This window comes from Festucalex cinctus, chromosome 20 (assembly GCF_051991245.1).
Source record: "Festucalex cinctus isolate MCC-2025b chromosome 20, RoL_Fcin_1.0, whole genome shotgun sequence".
NCBI classification, from domain to species: Eukaryota; Metazoa; Chordata; class Actinopteri; order Syngnathiformes; family Syngnathidae; genus Festucalex; species Festucalex cinctus.
The window spans coordinates 13,034,091-13,050,784 of NC_135430.1; the positions used below are offsets into that span (position 1 = coordinate 13,034,091).

Consider the following 16,694-nt stretch of genomic DNA (forward strand, 5'->3'; position numbering starts at 1 on the left):
CGATTGTCGGGAGTTGTCACCGAGAGAATTTCTCATACTGGCCAGGAGATAGCGACAGAGTGGCGGAGTAAATAAAAAAAAATAAAAAATTTTTTTGAAAAAAAAAAAAAATCCAGGGGGAAAAAAAAAAAAAAAAAAAAAAAAAAGTTACATTTTGGGGGGATTTTATTTTTTTTGAAGTGTTAAGATTTAAATATTTACGTTCAGGTGTTTAACTTTGTGCTTGAGAAAGACAACTTGAGATGTGAAGTGTTTTTGTAATCAAGCTTTATTTCTTTTGCAGAGTTGACATTAAATCAAACAAAAGTTAAAAGTTGGATGACCCTGCATGTGGTCACATGGTCCGCCAGGAAGGAGTATGGACCTAAAAAAAAAAAAAAAAAAAAAAGTCAAAATGTTAAGATGTTTTTGGCATGAAACCTACCACAAGTCGTTTTCGCAACTTCCTCAGGAAGCTGATCACATTCCTTGTAGCTCTGCATTTGACTTTGAGCAGGTCCGCCATCATCCTCCACACTGGAAACAAGATTTCAACTTGAGACAATTGAAACATGCTAGCTGAAATGAGCTTTCTCTTACCAGCTGAGAGCTCATCCTGAAGCAGACTCCTTCCAAAGTCTTGTTTCACCTTTGGCGCATTCCAGCAGCTTCATTTGCAAGACTCATTTTTACGATTAACTGTTGAAGCAGCTGGTCGAGCATGTTTTCACACTGAACTCTCCTGGAACAGACACTTGGCAAGGACTAACAAACATGCACATTACAAACAAGGGACCAGTCAAGATGCCATTTAGCATGTTTATTGGCATGTGTCAAAAATGGGGGGGGGGGCTTTGCCCAGCAGGTGGAGGGTCCTGGTTGCAGAATCTCCAACGGACGGCACTTGCTGGAAGCTGTGCTGCATGCAGAGGGAAAGCAAAATCAGGTGAGTGTTCTTTAAATTTAAACATGCCAAGATTGGATGCCATGTTGGACACAAGTTGCTCAGTGTCAAGTTTCCATGGCCTGCACCAGCACCACCAAGGAGGAGGGGGAAAAAAAAAAAAAAAAAAAAAAAAAGTACTTTGATTATGTTTGTTTTTGCAACATGTCCAAACCTTTAAGAGGAACTTGACTTCACAAGTCCAGCCATGGTGTGAGAATCAGGCTCTTTGGTGCCACCTGGTGGACAAGATGCAAGTGTACACGAGTGAGTCCTGCAGGTTCCAACACACCTGATTGTAAAGACAGGTAACAGAGCTTGCTGATATCAATCAGGTGTGTTGGAGAACCCAAACAGCTAAAAACTCCAAGACCAGGATTTGTGAAAGCTTGACCAAATTTGGGAAATTCAGGTCAAGAAAGTGGAAACACTGCCACAGGTGGAGATGAGCTCATTAACTTGAGTTGAAACACCTGCGGCAAAGTTTTTACTTTCATACCTGGATTCCCAAACTTTCTCATTGCCACTTTGTGAAACTGCAGAAGCAAAACTTGTTTAAAAAGAAAGGAAAAAAACTCACTTCATACAGTCTTGTTCCACAGCACTCAGCGAAGCTCCTCCATTGTGACTGCAGACAATGGGCCTAGCTGGAAAGTCCCATCAGGCATTTTTTACCCTCCTTCCTGGAATACTACAAGAGGGTCGGCGTGTGATACTGCAGCAGCACAAAATTAAAATTGGATTCTCACCCGAACCACGATCACATGTTGGAATACAATTTTCAAACATTTGTACTTGTGAAAGTGTGCATGTTTCACCAGTGACGAGAGCAGGGCAGCACTGACTTATACAACGGCAGCATGGTGGCCTGAAAGAGACGGCAACATAAGAAGTCAACTTTTAAAGTTAGTTAGTTTGGCTTAGCAACATGACATTTGCTAACACGTTTAGCAAAAGTCTTGTGAAGCCATGCCGCAAAAAAACAAACAAAAAACAAAACCGCCATTTTGAATCCGGTAGGCAGAATTAACACAGCATGATACTTCATTTAGTCATTACATTTGATATAAAAAAAAAAAATGTATTGTGCCATTTTGCACTAATCTGACCGTAACACTCGACGGGTTTACTGTTAAAACACGCCGTTGGAAGTCGGCCATTTTAGGCTCAATTTTACGATTTCCACCTGTAGCCAATTAAACAGACATGCATACGAATCATTACGTACAATTGTGTATTTGCACAACTTTGTCTACTTACCTTGAGGAAACCGGCGCTTTCTTTCGTCCAGGTACTGGAAAAGGTGAAAGAAAAGTTACTTAAAGAGACTTTGTGTAAACGCCAGCGCAAACATTTTAGTTAGCAAGTTAATGTAAGCACGCCAAAAGTGCTACATAACGTGAGCAAAAGTAGCGAGTTAAAAAAAAAAAAACAAAGCTAGCAAAAGAGTGAAGACTCACCTTGTCAAAGTGTTTGGATGATCTTACGAAAACGCGTGGGGAGCAGCAGGTGGACGAGGACGACAGGATGCTGTCTGCGGTGAGAAAGAATGATTGGTATTTTTGTCCCGACTTAAATAGGTTTCCGGTTATGACGTCACATCCGGAAATTGAAAAAAACAAACAAACAAACTAATAGGAAAAGAGTTGTGTTTCGTTGGTTAACGCACGGGGGTTTGAACCAGAGTCTGCTGCTTCGGAGACGATGTCATTGACCACTTGACTACAGCTTCGTACAAGTTTCACGCTTTCTCCGTGTATTCATCATATTGTAGTGACGTAGTGATATAAATCAACATAAATACAACCAAACGAACTCAATTGTTACTTCGGTTTGGTCAAATGGGTTATGACTATACCTGGGAATCGGGACACTCGGGTGCGATTCTTACTCTTTGCTCAATTTAAAATTCTAAATGGAGGAAAAGTTGGGGATCGCACCGGGGTCGACTGAACCCCAAGTAAAGTTTTTACCTCTCGGCCACTTCATCCGATTACCGGTGGGCTTTGGTTTTAAATCTAGAGACGTGTTAACGCCACGACCGAAAGCCACATATAACAGTCTCCAGCTTCACCAGTTCTGGTTTTGGTAGGACCGCTTGTGTCTCCCTCCACCGTCAAAGTGAAAATCACTAAAACCTCCATCACTAAACCTGTCCTACATTATCCACTTGAAACTTTTTATTGCGCATCCCCTTAAACAAACGAACAAAAAAACAGCTTCCACGTTCGCACGGGCGGTGTCAACATACAACTTGTATCTTGTGCTCAGCTCGAAATTTTCGCATATTTTTCATGGTATGGTATCTTCATCGTCTTGGAATTGCTAATGACTCACTTTATGACTCAAGAGGTAGTGTAGTTTGTTACTTATACTTTATATTTAGGAGAAACAAAGATCAAACATTGGATTTTTCTTCCCATCTTATTCCACACCCATCTCATTATTGTAGTTATATTTTGTCCTTAAATACATTTGGAATAATAAAAAATTGTTTCAAAACAAGTAACATTTTATCATCGTAAAGGTGGATTATGTTTTTCCATAATGATGGTGTACCTAATGAAGTGGTCCGTGAATTTTCAGCCTGCGCCGCCATCTTGTGGTGAGGAGAATTAGCACAGGAAGCAAGTTCAACTTTGGTTGATTGACCACTGGACGCCACAAGATGGCACCAAAAGCACACTTTTAAGTAAGTCTCCAAAAAACATACTATTGACCCCCACGCCCCAAAAAAGTAAAAATACACATCAAAACACTCAAGTTGACTTTTGAAGGACTGCTGTGACACATAAGCAGATTGGAAATGAAACTTTTATTAGGAATTATTTCCAATGAAGACTACAAAAACAGAAAATGACAGCATGAAAACATGGCAGACTATTGCCATCACACTCTATCAATTCCACTGGGAGGTGTTTTGGGAGGAACGCACATTCACACAAGAACATTTTTTTTGTACAATATAAAACAGTAAGGAGACCCCCACCTGCCCATAAACGCTTCATTGTCGTGATTACTGCCCCATCAGCTCCATTAAACTACAAATATGACGCGGTGGCGGTGCTTTTCCAGGTAGTCATCTGCGTCAGTGTTTACTCTTCTTGGACTTTTTGTGAGATCGGCTGTGCGGGGACCTGGACTTGGAGCGGGACTTCTTGCTCGACTTCTTGGGCGTCCGGGAACGTGACCGCCGCGACCGTTTGGGTGTGCGAGGTGACGACGGAGATCTGGGAGGACAAAAAGTGTCGTCATTTAGAACTGCACGTAGAAATAACCTGGTCATTTTTCCGTTTTGGCTGCCACCTTGATTTTTTATTTTTTTTGCTACTTTGTCATAAATACACAAGGCGTCCATTTTGTGTGGTACCTCTTTGAGGACTTCTTGACAGATGATCGCGGGGAATCCTTGTGAGAAGAGCGCGACGACGAGTCTTTCACATACGAGCGCTCGGAGCGCTCCGAGCGGGGGGATGGCGAACGGCCCCGTCTGCTGCTGCCACGCGTGGGGCTGGGAGAGTTGCTGTGTCGCCGCTTCCTATCCACGGCCGGGGACGAGTACCTGTCGAGGCGGGCGCGTGAGCCCGCGTCCACGATTGCTTCAAGACCAACAACAAGTTTGACTCACTTGTCTTTTCGGGTGGGCGTGTCCTCCTTCTCCTTTTTCAACTCTTTTAATCTCGAGTCTGCTTTCTCCTTGTCTTTCTTCTCTCGCTCTTTCTCCCGCTCCTGTTTCTCCTTTTCCTTCTCCTGCAACACCACAATGAACATTTGAGATGTTTCTACTTTAATTTGACATATTTACTTGCTCCTGCCATTCTATTTTTCATATTTCTCAACCAATTCCAACCATTCTAACTGAAATTCCCTCCAGATATCCACATTTTTCTCAGATTCCAAATTCTGCATCCTTTCCTACCTTCTGCAGTAATTTGTCCCTGTAATGTTCCACCTGCTCCTGAAAGCTCTGACCGGGTTTCTTCGACCTCTTCCCCGATTCCAGCTCGTCTTGGAACTTCATGACTTTCACCTGGTAGCGAATGTTGACAAATGGTTGATTGTTATAACAGTCCAAGGGGAGATATTATGGAAAATGCACCAGTGTTAATTTTGACAAGCAATTTTAATTTAGTTTTAGTTAATTGAGTGTCTCAGCTATGCGGGGAAATACTGTGTCCAAATATCTAACAAGAAAATAATATATAATAATAACAAAATAATACAAACGGGTAAATCTTTTGCTACCTGTGATGTCATTGTTTTTCACCCCTCACCTCTATCTCTCGCAGCTTCGATCGCTTCTCCTCGTTCATTTCCGACAGTTTGGCCTTCAGGTCCGTGTCGTCCCTGCTGGGGTTGGAGTAACTCGGGGTGGCCGCCGCCGAGCGGGGACTCTTCTCGTCCTCGCTGTTCTCCGCATACCTTCAAACAAGCGCGCCTCCGTTTAGGCGAGTACTGTCCAAATTCTGAAATAATAACCCCCTCTCACATACCTTTTTGGTTCTTCAGGCTGCTCGAATGCTTCCCATTTTGAGGTTGTTACAGCTGAAGGCCAAACAAAAGACGATGGTGCGCTTAGACACAGCAAACTTGTGACTGCATTTAAAAATAAGTTTAACACAGCTAACCTTGAGATTCCAGTTCAGACTCGTCGACAGCTTCCCATTTTGAGGGTGCCACCTTAAAAGTAGCCTCCTTCGATTGGTCAACTTGAAAAGAGAAGACGGATCTGTATTGTGTTACTGTAATAACTGAAATCTTTAACTCAGTCACTCCCAGCCGTTTTCACTGAAGCAACTCCCTTCGCTCCCGGCTGTTTTACTGGATTTTGAGTGATTTTTGCAATGCCCACAGAATATTGTGTCCTATTGCTATAAAAACATGGAACCTACCAAAAGAAAGATTAGCATCTCCTCTTTCAATAGGAAAAAAATGTGTTTGTATCTGTTTCTGTTTTGTAGCAGTTAGTATTAGAATGTAGCCAAGTTTAATCATTATTCACAAATCTGTTTAAGACAGTGGGGAAAAGAGCTTGTTGCAACATGGCCCTGGCTGCTCGCTTACTCTGCTGCCACCTGCTGGCCGTTTTTTCTAATAACTAACATTGCTTTAAGCGACCTCTTCAGGTCAGAAGCTGCATCAAAGCCTTCTGTATGCGCTATCATTTAAAAAAAAAAAAAAAAGTTTTTGGGACACTGGTAATATTTAAAATAGAACGTGTTGATACGTTTTTGGGCGCAACAGTTAAAAAAAAAAAAAGACTCACAAGGTATTCCGTCGATGTCCTCCTCCATAGGCTTGATGGGGACACCGTCCAGGTCGTCCAGGGGGGCTCCGTCGATCATGGCGCTATCGATGGGCCCGGCGTCGATCGGCATCCCGTCCACGTCTTCGATCGGGGAGCTGTCCGCGTACCCGCCGATCGGCGCGCCGTCGATGTCCTCCGTGTGCTCGGGCTGCGGAAATCATTATTATCCAAGTGTTAGGTTGGCATCATCAACTCAGACCAGACTAGTTGCACGCTGCAATCCAAAGTTGACCATAAAACTCTTCATTTACCTCAACAGGAACTCCGACAGGCTCCTTTTCGGACGTCAGATTGACGAGACCCAAGAATATGTTCTGCAACTTGATGAGGAAGGGGTCAGGATACACGGCCCAGTCCTCCCACGCTCGGAAGCACGACATCACTCGTTGCTGTAACCACAGAGACAAGATGGCTGAATGGCAGAAAAGCGCACAATCCAACTGTACTGCATTGTTTTATTCATTTTGCACGTTAGTTACCTTGAAGTTTTCACTCTGGAGGTGACCTTGGATGGTTTTGTACGTGGCGTTGAGATCTGCAAAAATCTGGCTGAGCTTCACTTCAAAACTGTGAGGAGGCAAGGACAAAAAAAATGCTACATTTTAAATACGTAGTGCACACCAACAAGTGAAGGTAGGAAGGAACTATTTAACTATTGAGTGTTATTAATGTAACATGGGTTCAGGATTGTGTACATGCTAGATAAGTGAGCATAAACGTGCATATTTTTGCTATGGACTAAAAGACTAAAATGCTAGATTTATAGTCTACTAAAAATGGACTAAATAAAAAGAGGATGAAGTTGACTATGATAAAAACTAACAAGCGTGACTGAAACGGGACTAAAACTGACTAAATTTAAAACTGGCGGATGCAATTAATACTAGTGCTCGGTCCCCCACCATCACTGTATAAGCAATTAAAATGTTACATGACAGCAACTCACTATTTCCTGTAGTAGGAGGCGTTGGCTACTTTAGCAGAGGAGTTGTACAGCACGTCAGACACCAGATATAACCGTGCAATCTGAAGCAACGACAAACGCCATTGATTAGATGACGATAAATCATTATTATGATTCAAATATGTATGTGTGGTTGCCTTCTTGGGCAGAGGGGTCTTGAGGATGGAGAGCGACTCGGTGATGCATTCCACGATCTCTTCGGCGGCCTCGGCATGAGTGAGACAAAACAACATGGCCTCGGCGACGTCGCCCCGCCTGGGCGTCAAGCCGCGGAGCATCTCCTCCAGCTTGTCTCGCTCGCTGCAAAAGGCGCACGGGAAATTTTTTTTTTCTGGAAATGACCTCATGTGGAGCTTTTCAAACTCTCGTATGTTTTACTCTTCTTTCAAGCAGCCTTTCTTGAGCGAGTCCTCCTCTTCCTCCTCGTCATCGCCGTCGTCGTACGGCCCGTGGAGGTAAGGATTGAGAGGCGGCGGGCGCCACAGGGAGCCGTTCTTGAACATCCTGAAGTCGTCCGTTCGCCATTTGACTGGGGCTTCGCCCTGGAAACATCATTATGGAACGTAAAATCAAACTGCAACATCCTCTGGATGTTTGAATGCGACTATGTTCCAAAGTTTCTATTAACTAATTCAAAACCAAAAATGTGTAAATATGTTCTTAATACTTTCTCCTTTTCTCCCAAAAACATATTTAAACATTTTTTTAATGCTAGAATAGTGCATACAGAAGGATTTGATACAGTTTCTGACATGAAGAGGTAATTTAAAGCAATAATAGTTATTACAAAAAAAAAACAGCCAGCAGGTGGCAGCAGAGTATAAGAGATCAACCTTTTATAAGAGATCAACTTTTTGCTAGTGTTTTCACCAGGAATGTGAATAATGATGAAACGTATCTATATTTAATGCTAATTACCGCAGAACGTAAAGAGATAGAAATATACTTTTTTTCCTGATGAAAGAAGAGACTCTAAACTTTCTTTTGGTAGGTTTCATGTTTTTATAGTAATATAACAATATTCTGTGGACCTTGCAAAATCAGTCAAAATCCAGTAAAACAACCGGAAAATGACTATGGCTGCAAGTGACTGAGTGAACTGAGAAAAGATGGTTTCCAAACCTGCAGTATGGTGTAGAGCTTCCACCTGTAGTAAACGTGCGCTGGGCTCTGGTTCTCAAACAGAAACCTTCAGGAGAGCAGACCAATCCAAAATGTGAAAACACGAAAGGATGATGAGTTTGTGTGAGGGGGTTTGGGGGGTGGGGACTGACCTGTACATGGGGTTGTTGATTTCCCGGTTCATGATCATGGCTTCAAACATTGGGCCTTCACGCACCACAAACTCGATCATTCGGTGGATGAGAGAGAGCAAATTCCTACAAGAAAGACACAGTTAAAGCGAACAGATTCAGACCGGCTGGGAAGTCTAAACAACTACACTAAGCAGTTCTATTTATGCTCGTCTGGTTGGAACGCTTTGAACTGTTGCCTCTCAAAATGACAATTCAGTACTAATAACATTTGTTGATCTACTCAAGCACTACGAAGGGAAAGAGAGCAAAATAATAGCTCAAGTTGATAGTCAACAATCTACTTTAATTTGCATTAGGAGGTGCACGATTTATCGTCCCAGATTTCCTTAATTTTGGAATATCGGTGATCGATAACTTAAAAATAAAATCGATCTCATCTCCCTCCTCAGAGGTCTGAAAAAGGCAGCCACCGTCTTCTTCTGAGATGACCAATAGGTTTTTCATTTTTATTTAAGAGAACTACTTCATGTGTAGTTGAAACAAGCCATTTGTATTATTTCACAGATATTGTTCAATGTTTTTCAATAAAACAGGATTGGAACACTGAAGGTGTTATGGTGCTTGTTATGGGCGGGGGGAATCTGGGTCGGCAAAAATCGGGATTGCCAGATCAGACTTTTTAAAAAGATTGGCCAGAAAATTGTGATCAGTACACTCCTAATTCAAACCCATTTTTTTATACCTTGCCATTCAATACAGCGACACTTGAGCCCTTATTTTAGTGTCACTTGTTTTGTATATTTTTTTTTCCACATTTTTAACATTTTTAAATTATGTTATATTCAATTGTCTAACGGTCCCTTTGTGTTGATTTTTGTAACATTTTCTAAACCCATCCATTTTTTTATTCTATTCTATTCTAGATATTCAAAAGTGCGTTATTTATTGCTAAATATTTTGGAATCTATAAGTAAATTAGATTAAGTACAATTTCTGGAGAAATTGGGTGGGAATGCTGAAAGCTGAATGCTAATGGGGACACGTGTTTTATCATTTCAGTGATATTATAATACATTTCCTGATATCATAGTCAGTTGGTTAGCATATAATCACTTAGCATAATTGCCACGGATACATTTGCAATGTACAGTCGGAGATGGGATTTCAACCAGTGACCTCCTGCTTACTGGGCAAAACACTTAACCAAGTGTGCCACTGGGCAATATCAGAAAGTGTGATAGTGAAGTGTCAGTCCCATTGAAAATGAAAGAGGAAAAGTTTATATTTAACGCTAAAATGTGAGAATACTGTAAGCAATGTGAAATCAGAATTTTTTAAGCAAGTTGAAACTTGAACGGTGTAAATCGGAAGTATTAGGTGGGAGTTGTTTGATGGCAAAAAAGTGAGGAGAATAAAATGTGCCTGAAATAATAATAATAATAATAATAATAATAATAGAGAATATGAATAACATGAAGAAAGAGTGACTTAATGCTAATAATAAACTGCATCTTTACAGAGAGGCAACATTCAAAATGCATCATGTGACCAAGCATAAAATTCCAAACAATCTATCACTTTGCCTACTTCAATGTGAATGACTATCAAGTGATATTTGTGTGCAACTTAATAATGTCTATATTGTTGAAGTGCAGTTGATTTTTAGAAACTACTCAGACTCTTTCAAAGACACTTGGAAAGGTGACACACTGACAGGACGCCGCTTTCGACAAAAGTTTGTCCACACGCGGCCTCTCGGTCTGTCACACTGTTCCGCTGACTGATGGTGTGATGTGGTGTGTGAGGGAGCATCAACGAGTTAGCGGTGATGCCGAGTGGATCACTGGCGGTCATTTTTTATTTATTTATTTTTTGGGCGTTAGTGGCCAAATTGGAACTCATTGATTCATTCAGTCATGAAGTCAACACAGATCACAATTACTTGGTGTTGGAGCCGATCGTACCAATGGCGGGGTACAATCCCGAATACTTTCCAAATCCATCCCATGACGCCTTTTTCGGGTCCCGCGCTGCCGCAGACAGTTCAAGCGTGCGCTGCTCACCAAGGCCATTGTCAAAGGTCATGGCTAGTCTAAGTCATAGTGGCTTGTTTGGATTTGGCAGTGGGGCCGGATTGACTTGAGGGTCCCAATGGCGTGACAAAGAGGCCAGAGGGGAGGACGGCGAACGTGAGCAATGGTCAGATGGCGGCTACGATTGGATGTGGACGATGTTAAATATGAGCGCTAAAGAATACAGTGAGTGGAACCCTCAAAAGTTGGGCACAATCTGTTCAGTATTGACAGGAGAAAAAGATTTAAAAAAAAAAAATTCTCTTCTAGAGATATTTAAGGGAAAATATAACAACACTAATTTGGGATTTATTTTGTTAATGAGTCAGGCAGGACTGCCACGTATGCAGGACCAAAACTGACAAAATTTGAAATAAATAAATTACTAAATAAATACAAAAATTCAAAATAAATAAATGACTAAATAAATAAATGACAAAGTGAAAATAAAAATGGATTTATTTCCATTTATATTTGTTTTTTAAATATAATTTTCAATTTATACATTTTTTTTTAATTGATTTTTATTTCCACTTTTAGTCATTTATGTATTTATTTAGTCATTTATTTATTTATTTCGAATTGTGGCAGTTTTGGTCCTCCATACGTGGCAGGGACACATTTGGCACAGAGCCACCTAGTGTTCAGACAGTGACAACACAAATGGAATGCATTATGTTGCAGGCTAAATTCAATGAACATGTACATATCAAAATGTTCAAATATATTTGAATGATTCAAGAAAAGTGTGTTTTTGAACAATATTTGAGTATTTTGTCACGATTGCAAGACGTAATGGCGTTGTCAAGAATCATTGTGATGCATATCTGAGGACTAATTGTGATTATTTGTGCTCATATTTGATCTAAAGTAAGTAATATTGTGTACCCTACATACAAGAGCTTAAAACATAATAGTAGTAAAGTTTTTTTTAATAGCCTACCTTTTCATTCTAGCCGTTACCAATTACGCCTTACATTATTATTTTTGGTAAATTATATTTTTAGCAAATACTGATCAAAATCCAAATTTGGAGCATTCCAATTTGGCAGTTCCAAGTATAATTGACTTTGAATGCAAAATAGCACGTGTGCATACGATTGTGTGTTTGAAGAGGCGATGACCTCAACCATTGCTCTCACACACCGACCAGCCCCCTGCAGCATGCAGTGATCAAATTATCCAGCTTCATTATTATGGGATGTTGTTTGTTTTGGTTTCTGACTGTATACCAATTTAGGGGGGGGAAAGGGAAAAAAAATGCATGTACCTTTCTGTTGGGATAACCACTTTGACTATGGCTTGCGACAGAGTCTGTATATGAAGTCACATCAGATAATAAACATAGAACGTGAGTATTGTTAACAAGGCAACACGTGAAATATAAAAAAATGCATTTGAATAGTGACACTAGCCTAGTTGAAACAATAAAACATTCAGTGTAAACTAATGCAATTAAGCAACAATGATCGCTAACAGGAGCTACCTTGCACTCATGATAAAGTCTAACAATAAACAAAAGACTGATCAAATAAACCCATGAGAAAAAAAAAAAAAAGCTGTCATTGTGAGTTACCTTCTCAAAGTCATCCTTGTTTTTGGGTGGAGGGACCAGGGGCGCATTGGGGTTCTTGAGCCTCTCGCGGGTCTGCGCGTTGAAGGGGAGTCCTGAGGGAGGCGGCGGGAGGGTGTGCTCCATCATGGACGGAGGGATGTAGATGGGGTGGGGGGGGATGGGCACGCCTTTGCCCCAGCCCAGTTTCATCTCAAAGTTCATGATGGGCTTTCCTGCACAACAAAATGTGCAAGTTGGAAATGCAAATGCAAACACATTTCTGAAAGAAGACAACATACCGTTGAGGTTTTTGAGGGCCCGCTCGGCATCCCTCCTGTTCATGAAGGCCACAAAGCCGCAGTTCCTCTCCCGTGCCCTCTCCTCGTCCGTCCTGGGCCACATGATCTTCACGCTGGCCAGCGGTCCGTAACGGCCAAATTCTTGACATAGCATCTCCTCGTTCATCTGACACAAAGCAGGACGTCGCATGTGTGACACGTCTTCACATTTTTAGCATCGTTTCTTACAACTATTCATGCTATTATTATTATTATTATTATTACATTATTACTATTATTATTATCACATTATTATTACTAGAATTATTATTATTATTTTATTATTATTATTTATTTTTTTATCTTATTTTTAACATATATATTTTTATTTTTTGATTAAAATATTCTTTAAATTAATTAAGTTAAATAAAAAATGAATTAAATATTCAAAACATGTCCATCCAAATTTGTAAGTTGCCTGAAAAGACAAACGGTAGATGAAAAAGTTTTAAAAATTATCTAAAAATATCCAAAATTATGTATTTATAAGTATTATTATATATTATATATTATTATTATTATTATTTTAACATAGTTTGTTTAAAATATTCTTTAAATGAATTCATTTACATAAAAACTGAATTAAATATTCAAAACATGTCCATCCAAATTTTTAAGTTGTCTGAAAAGAAAGACAAAGGGTAGATGAAAAAGTTTTAAAAATTATCTAAAAATATCCAAAAAGTAACCATAAAATGTCCATAAAGGAAGAGGAAAAGCAGAAAATAATTGCCATAATAGTCAAAAAATTGATTTAAAAAAGGCGGAAAGAAACCACTTAAAATGTAACTAAGATCTCCAAAAACAAAAGTAGAAATCCCAAAAATTACAGTAAAATGTCCACAAGATAAAAAAAAAAAAAAAAGAAGAAGAAATAAAATTACAAAATGCTGAGGAATCACCACTGTTTTTTATAACCATGTGGTAAATTGCAAATGAGCAATATGCTACATTATCTATTCAAGTACAGCAGTCTTTTGTGGGGTGTACCTAATAATGCACATACTACATGAATATACCTGTGGATTGATGTTTCCTAGATACAAGTTAGTAGTGGACGGGTCGCCGACGTCGTGCGAACCGGGCGCACAGTCGTCCAAAACTGCAGACACACAAAAGACAAGGCTTTTTTTCTCCCCCAGGAAAAATAAATACATTTGATAGGTGCAGCCAGGTGCACTGGACGGATGGTTTCTTTGTGAAGGACCATCCACTAAAGAAGCAGAGAGTGAGTGTCAATTTTGGGACACTTACAAGAACGCCTTCCCTCCATGCCACCCAATGGTTCAAAGCGACTAACTCGCCCCTTCATCTTGTGCCTTTCGTCCCGCTCCTCCTGAATTCTGAATGGAAATAAAATAAAAAAAAAAAAAGAAGCTGAAATCACATAAACAGTCAGGCTGAATTTCAGCCTGATTATCAGATATTGCAAAATGATCATCTTGATAACCCGCTTAAGACGGCAATAAATGTCAGCACGTACTGTTTAAGCTCTTCTTTAAAAAGCTCCAGGTTGCTCTTCTTCTTTTCCTTTTCACTGGTCTTCTTGGCAGACTGCAAAAGCAGCAGAAATAAAAAGAGAAAACAAACATAGCAAAAGACAACGGGTTGTTTGTTGTCAGGAAAACACTCACGTGTCGTTTGTCTACGGGCAAAAACTGAGGTGGGGTTTCCAGAGGCAGGATGCTTTTGTTCTGGGTCTCAAAGCGGGACTTGGGCTTGTACAGTTTGCCTTTCTTCTCATCTGTTGCTGCCTCCTCTGATTGGAGAAAAAAAATATATGAAATTATTAAATTATGAGAAAAACAAATGCATGTCTCTTTAAAAAAAAATTAAAAAAAAAACCTGCCTACACATGGAACTGATGGCCATTAAATGAAGCGGGGGTCTGCATATTCATGTAAAATGCAGGGATATCGTACCTTTTGTGGCATTAGCGATCCCACCGCGAACAAAAGCTTTTATCTTCCCCTCGCCGCCGCCTTCGAACGCAGCAAGGAACTCCTCGTAGATTTCCGCCGCTGCACGCTCATCCTCCTGAACACAGGAATCAAATAAATTATAAATTGCATGAGGAAGGTCAGAATGGTCATATCTCTGACTCAGTTTTTTTTTATTTTTACTCACCTTCTTCTTGATCTCATCTTGCTCCTTCTTGCTGAGGGTTCTCTTGGCCACGGACATTTTTCCAATGCTGAAAGATTTCAGTTTGCTCTCCAGCAGCGCCTGTGGATGCAAACGTATATGATTGATTCACGTGGAATTATCATCATCTTCATATGCTTAATTTTTTGACAGCCCCCGTTAACCATTAGCCGAAGTACTGCTTAACCTGCGATACAATATGGGGAAGATTAACACATTGCATTGTCATGATAATTGCACAGCTCACTTTAATTTCGATTTGTTAGCAGAAATTAGAACAAATAGCGAGGAGTGGGCCTTCACCGCTACACTGCAAGGCCAAAATTCCTCTTAGTTAAACGTAATCTATATTTAAAACGCTTTACTTCGCAAAAGCACTAGCAATATACATTTAATATTAACGCAATATAATAAGTACTTGAGTCAATATTTTTGCAGGGGAAGGGATTGAGATTTTAGCGTAGCTAAGCTAACGCAATAGCAAGTGTGGCCACACAACCGTAGGCTAGCAGAAGGCAGGTTAGCATGTTAGCATGTTAGCACAGTGGCGTACCCGCCAGACGAGGCCTATTGTTAACATTTTGGCCGCCGTTCGCCCCACATTAATCCCACCTTTGTTCACACGTCGCTAATGTGGTGGAGTGGAACAAAACGGAAAACATAAATTCACCTTAGCGCTAGCCTTTTGAGAACCTCCTGGCGTTCGGTCCGCCATTTTTTCCCGTGTGGACATCAAACACAATCGATCACCGATAAATAGATCTTATAAGGCCAATATGAAAGCTAGGCTATGTAGTCGATCACCAATCGCGCCATGTTTCCTAATTTAAAAAAACAACAACAACAACATCAATTTTATATTACGAACAATCTATGAATAGAGTACGAATTTGTAAAACGCGTTAGTTCAAGTTTTAAAAAATGCGTTGAAGGTTTATTTTGGATTCGAAATCAGAATAACAAAAATAAAACAAATAAAAATAAATGACAGAATATAATTCATGAAGTACATAATATTAATTATTGATATAAAACGTTGCCAATAAGTGTATTTATTTTGTGTATCCATGAATATAACATATATATTTATTTATTTGTATTAAGATATAGTTATGTATTATATATTTGTCTGTGTAACAAAAAACAAATAACAATGATATATTGCATAAGTATAATATAAATATAACAAAAACACTACACATGGTTTATATTCATTAATCATGATTAATAATAATACAATCATAATTATTAATAATAAAACAAAGACATTACCTAATTTTTATTATTATTTTAACACCTTAAAGTAGAATACAGAAAATCAGTCGTGGTAACATTTTATGTCATAAACTGTATAATTTATATTATAAGTTTTCTTCATCCATCCATTTTCTTGACCGCTTATTCCTCACAAGGGTTGCGGGGAGTGCTGGAGCCTATCTCAGCTGGCTTTGGGCAGTAGGCCCCCCTGGACTGGTTGCCAGCCAATCGCAGTATGAGTTTTCTTATTAAACTTATCTCATTACAGTTTACACAAAAGCCACATGTCAAAGTGTCAATATACAGTACAATGTTATGTGATTATAAAACGATAAATAAATACAATAAAAGGAGAGAAAAAATTACAAGCAACATTTCAGTTTTTTTTTTATTATTATTATTATTACATCTTTTTTTTTTGTGAGCATTTTACGTGTCGTATGTTTAGTTGGAAAAAATGAACAAAAGCTCAATTTATTTACAGGAAGAACTCCCAAAATGCAATCTTACAAAAATGAGCGTGGTTCTTTTTTTTATTTTTATTTTTTAAGAAAGAACATTCCGACTTGTGTAGGCTATAACAAAACAATGCTAAAAGGGGTAGAGGAAAAACAGACTCAAAAATACATTCAACTTCGTGCAAGCAGTCACATTTCTATTTCCTTTTGTTTTTCATCTCTATGCCAAAGGCCAAAAAACAAGGGTTTCTATAATTTACAATTCTTTAGAAAGTGGTTTCTGCTTGGCGCTGTCGTGAGTGTAATTTCACAATACCAACCAAATGGTGGCACTCATTCTCACACGGACATGTACATTAGTGTTGGAAAATCTATATTATATGATGCTGTGTGTACACTGTCAGTGTTCTGTATAATAA

The 16,694-nt window shown here is 39.5% G+C and overlaps 2 protein-coding genes across 3 annotated transcripts; both read right to left on the bottom strand.

Moving 5' to 3' along the window:
• Positions 1 to 250: 250 nt before the first annotated feature.
• On the bottom strand, positions 251 to 2,633 carry LOC144009823 (uncharacterized). The gene is made up of 9 exons (XM_077509712.1): positions 2,592 to 2,633; positions 2,383 to 2,493; positions 2,183 to 2,216; positions 1,718 to 1,800; positions 1,503 to 1,613; positions 1,098 to 1,161; positions 580 to 898; positions 425 to 516; positions 251 to 364 (listed from the first exon to the last, which is right to left on the bottom strand). Exons 1-5 carry the CDS (start codon positions 2,631 to 2,633, stop codon positions 1,566 to 1,568), a joined length of 318 nt encoding a protein of 105 aa, XP_077365838.1. The 3' UTR covers positions 251 to 364; positions 425 to 516; positions 580 to 898; positions 1,098 to 1,161; positions 1,503 to 1,565.
• A 1,085-nt stretch (positions 2,634 to 3,718) lies between these two features.
• u2surp (U2 snRNP-associated SURP domain containing) lies at positions 3,719 to 15,375 on the bottom strand. 2 transcript variants are annotated; one of them, XM_077508937.1, is made up of 25 exons: positions 15,231 to 15,375; positions 14,543 to 14,641; positions 14,338 to 14,452; positions 14,050 to 14,174; positions 13,899 to 13,969; positions 13,670 to 13,758; positions 13,435 to 13,517; positions 12,377 to 12,542; positions 12,099 to 12,310; positions 11,793 to 11,836; positions 8,469 to 8,573; positions 8,317 to 8,383; positions 7,573 to 7,736; positions 7,332 to 7,494; positions 7,177 to 7,256; positions 6,710 to 6,797; positions 6,482 to 6,619; positions 6,189 to 6,378; positions 5,551 to 5,631; positions 5,416 to 5,467; positions 5,197 to 5,344; positions 4,842 to 4,952; positions 4,551 to 4,672; positions 4,293 to 4,484; positions 3,719 to 4,152 (listed from the first exon to the last, which is right to left on the bottom strand). In XM_077508937.1, the coding sequence occupies exons 1-25, from the start codon at positions 15,291 to 15,293 to the stop codon at positions 4,011 to 4,013; spliced, it is 2,910 nt and encodes a 969-aa protein (XP_077365063.1). In that variant the 5' UTR covers positions 15,294 to 15,375; the 3' UTR covers positions 3,719 to 4,010. The 2 variants fall into 2 exon arrangements, with proteins under 2 accessions (XP_077365063.1, XP_077365064.1); XM_077508938.1 differs by lacking the exons at positions 12,099 to 12,310; positions 12,377 to 12,542; positions 13,435 to 13,517; ... (4 more) ...; positions 14,543 to 14,641; positions 15,231 to 15,375 and having other exon boundaries at positions 10,393 to 12,088.
• Positions 15,376 to 16,694: the final 1,319 nt, after the last annotated feature.

Excerpts from the sequence above, each read along its gene's own strand:
- LOC144009823 (XM_077509712.1), bottom strand. The coding sequence starts at position 2,633 with ATGACATCGTCTCCGAAGCAGCAGACTCTGGTTCAAACCCCC. Across the intron at positions 2,494-2,591 it reads AGACTCTGGTTCAAACCCCC|TCGGGACAAAAATACCAATC; the intron begins GTGCGTTAACCA and ends AACCTATTTAAG. Across the intron at positions 1,614-1,717 it reads AAACATGCACACTTTCACAA|TATTCCAGGAAGGAGGGTAA; the intron begins GTACAAATGTTT and ends ACCCTCTTGTAG.
- u2surp (XM_077508937.1), bottom strand. The coding sequence starts at position 15,293 with ATGTCCACACGGGAAAAAATGGCGGACCGAACGCCAGGAGGTTCTCAA. Across the intron at positions 8,384-8,468 it reads ATCAACAACCCCATGTACAG|GTTTCTGTTTGAGAACCAGA; the intron begins GTCAGTCCCCAC and ends GCTCTCCTGAAG. Across the intron at positions 5,468-5,550 it reads GTCTGAACTGGAATCTCAAG|CTGTAACAACCTCAAAATGG; the intron begins GTTAGCTGTGTT and ends TTTGGCCTTCAG.